Below are 4,005 nucleotides of genomic sequence, written 5' to 3' on the forward strand. Positions count from 1 at the left end.
TGACCTGTTACTGACAAAGTTGGAACAATTAGAAGTGATAGCGTCGACAAGAATCTGTGAGATTTTGCTCCGGCTACGTCACAGCTCTGTACGACAGTTAGTTTTTAACTTCAGATAACAGGATTTCATCGCCCCCTATGGCCTGAGAATATATTTGTTAATTAATTGTGAAAATACTTTTAAAAAATGCTTCAGGATCAAGATAAAAACAAAACTCTGACAATTGTATTTAAGCTTTAGAGATAAAAACAAATGTTTTCACACAAACTGTCACTCAATGATGATATGATTCTTTATGATGAAGGATTCACTCACACGGAAATATCCTACATGGAAATTGCAGGATCTCTGCATTCAAATAAAGTTCTGTGAAGTTGAATAAAGTTCGACTAAAACTACAAGCGTTAAGAAAATGTTTTCACCAACAGAACAAATGATAAGAAGATGGTTTTTAAAAGCGTGTTGAGTAAAGTCTGAATGAAACCAAACCGACTGATTTCATCTGTGCAGTCGAATCCTCCTGACGAACGACCTGCAACTAAAGTCTGAAGCCAGAAGAAGTTCTGTCGCCCAGTTTCTGCGAACTTCATCTCCACGGGGACGGGACGCAAAACGTTTTTCAGTCTGATGAATTTACTTTTGGTCGCGATCCCTGAAATCAGCGTCCGATAAAGCGTCCTCGTCCTCGTCAGTACTCCTCCTTGATGTTTAGAGGCAGCGACGAGGGGGACACCAGCCCGCTGCTGCTCGTCACCATGGGGACACTGCTGCCTCCGTTTCTATGGAGACCGCCTCCCCCTCCTCCTCCGCTGCCATTGCTCCCGTTGGGAGGGGTGGGCGTGGTCGTGGAGGAGGCGGGCTGCTGCAGCTTCTTCTTGTTGATCTTGCGTTCCTTCGCCCGACGATTCTGGAACCAGATCTTCACCTGGAGCAGAAGAAAAAAACATTTTTGATTTTTATTTAATACCAGAAAACTTTTCTGAATATTTAGCGAGGACCGTATTTGTGTTTTTGCACATTTACCACAACTCTAAATGTTTTTATGCTGTGAATCAGTACCTGTCTCTCCGAGAGGCTGAGCGCCGTGGCGAGCTCCGCCTTCCTCCGGATGGTGATGTATCTGCTGTAGTGAAACTCCTTCTCCAGCTCCAGACGCTGGTGGTCGGTGTAAACCACACGGTACTTGTCTTTGGTCCGAGTCTTTCCGTCTGTTAAACAAATTTCAAACAAATCTGAATTAAAGCTGGAATCTGCGTGACGGGGGATTTATTAAAGAGCTCCGCCCACACTGAGACAAACATGGGAACAACATGGTTCTCTATGTAACGTTAAAAAAACATCTTACTACTGACACCGGTGGCCAGTGTGTGAACTGCAGTCAGTAAACGTCCTGACCATGGAGCACGAGTCGTGAACATCGTGTTTTCAGATGAGGTCACTACAAACCCTCCATATTCTTTATATATAACAACTGCTGCAGTTCACCAGGAGGGCGCTCTCGAGGTATTCTTCAACAGATCAAAGAATTATTTACTATATTTAATATAATTTACTTGTTTCTAAACAAAAATAACACATTTTATTATATTCCTTTTCATATATATAGCATTGATCATATAGTTAATATATTATTGATTAAATATCACAACTGAAAACAATTAATTAAAAATGTCTCTTTGTTTTCCTTTCAGTTCTCAGATGCTGCTGCTGGCTGCTGATTGGTCGGTCCGATGTCGGAGTGAATCAGAGAATCTGAACTGAAACGAGTTTTGAATGTGACGGAGCTCCGTCTTCAGATCGCTTTCAAATACACAACTGCTGTTATCTGACGTTTCTACACACACACAAATGAGTTCAGCTGCGAAAAGTCAATTCATGAGCTGTTTACATTTATTTATACAACACACACACACACACATTGACACACACACAGACACACACTCTTTCACACACACACACACACACACACACACACACACACACACACACACACACACACTTGACACACACACAGACACACACTTTTTCACACACACACACACACACACACACACATTGACACACACACAGACACACACTCTTTACACACACACACACACACACACACACACACACACACACACACACACACACACTGACACACACTCTCTCACCACACACTGACACACACACTGACACACTCTCTCTCACACACACTGCACACACACACTGACACACACACTGACACACACTGACACACACACTGACACACACACTCTCTCTCACACCACACTACACACACACTACACACACTCTCTCTCACACACACTGACACACACACTGACACACACAGACACACACCTCTTTCTCACACACACACACACACACACACACACTGACACACACTCTTCACACACACACACTGACACACACACTGACACACACTCTCTCTCACACACACACCCACTCTCTCACACGGACACACACCTCTCTCACACACACACACACACACACACACACACACTCACACACACACTGACACACAGACACACACACTGACACACACTTTCTCTCACACACACACACACACACACACACACACACACACACACACACACAGACACACACTCTTTTTCACACACACACACACACACACACACACACTGACACACACTCTCTCTCACACACACACACACACACACACACACACACACACACACACACACACACACACTGACACACACTCTCTCACACACACACACACACAACACACACACACTTCACTGTTTCACACAAACTGATTCTGTGACTCGTTGTGTTTTAATCTGAACAGAAACGGAGACTTTTGTAAATGATGACGCACCAGCTTCACACCAGCTTCACACCAGCTTCACACCAGCTTCACACCAGCTTCACACTGGCTTCACACCAGATTCACACCAGCTTCACACCAGCTTCACACCAGCTTCACACCAGCTTCACACCAGCTTCACACCAGCTTCACACCGGCTTCACACCAGCTTCACACCGGCTTCACACCAGATTCACACCAGCTTCACACCAGCTTCACACCGGCTTCACACCGGCTTCACACTGGCTTCACACCAGCTTCACACTGGCTTCACACCAGCTTCACACCACTTTACACCGCTTGACACTACTTTCATATTGGCTTCACACCGGTTCACACCGTGTTCACTCCGGTTTCACACCAGCTTCAAACTGACTTCACACCGCCTTCACATTGACTTCACACTGGCTTCACACCGACTTCACATCGACTTCACACCACTTGACACCGCTTCACACTACTTTCATATTGGCTTCACACCGGTTTCACACCGCTTCACACCAGCTTCACACCAGCTTCACACTGGCTTCACACCGGCTTCACACCATCTTCACACCAGCTTCACACCGCCTTCACACTGACTTCACACCAGCTTCACACTGACTTCACACCAGCTTCACACTGACTTCACACCAGCTTCACACTGACTTCACACCAGCTTCACACTGACTTCACACCGCTTCACACCAGCTTCACACCGGCTTCACACTGACTTCACACCGCTTCACACTGACTTCACACCAGCTTCACACTGACTTCACACCGCTTCACACCAGCTTCACACCAGCTTCACACCGCCATTCACACCGGCTTCACACTGACTTCACACCGCTTCACACTGACTTCACACCCGCTTCACACCAGCTTCACACCAGCTTCACACTGACTTTACACCCGCTTCACACCAGCTTCACACCAGCTTCACACCAGCTTCACACCAGCTTCACACTGACTTTACACCCGCTTCACACCAGCTTCACACCAGCTTCACACTGACTTTACACCCGCTTCACACCAGCTTCACACCGCCTTCACACTGACTTCACACCCGCTTCACACCAGCTTCACACCGCCTTCACACTGACTTCACACCATCTTCACACCAGCTTCACACCGCCTTCACACTGACTTCACACCGGCTTCACACTGACTTCACACCAGCTTCACACTGACTT

At 46.5% G+C, this 4,005-nt stretch overlaps 1 protein-coding gene across 1 annotated transcript in view; it reads right to left on the reverse strand.

The window, feature by feature from the left end:
• Window positions 1–688: 688 nt before the first annotated feature.
• Window positions 689–4,005, reverse strand: part of cdx1b (caudal type homeobox 1 b) — a 5,533-nt gene continuing 2,216 nt past the window's right edge. Inside the window, exons 2-3 of the mRNA XM_035179132.2 lie at window positions 1,060–1,208; window positions 689–925 (exon numbers count right to left, since the gene is read on the reverse strand). Coding sequence (XP_035035023.2) covers window positions 689–925; window positions 1,060–1,208 — 386 coding nt within the window. The remainder of the gene's footprint in view (window positions 926–1,059; window positions 1,209–4,005) is intronic.

Source organism: Hippoglossus stenolepis, chromosome 15 (assembly GCF_022539355.2).
Source record: "Hippoglossus stenolepis isolate QCI-W04-F060 chromosome 15, HSTE1.2, whole genome shotgun sequence".
In the NCBI taxonomy this organism is placed as follows: domain Eukaryota; kingdom Metazoa; phylum Chordata; class Actinopteri; order Pleuronectiformes; family Pleuronectidae; genus Hippoglossus; species Hippoglossus stenolepis.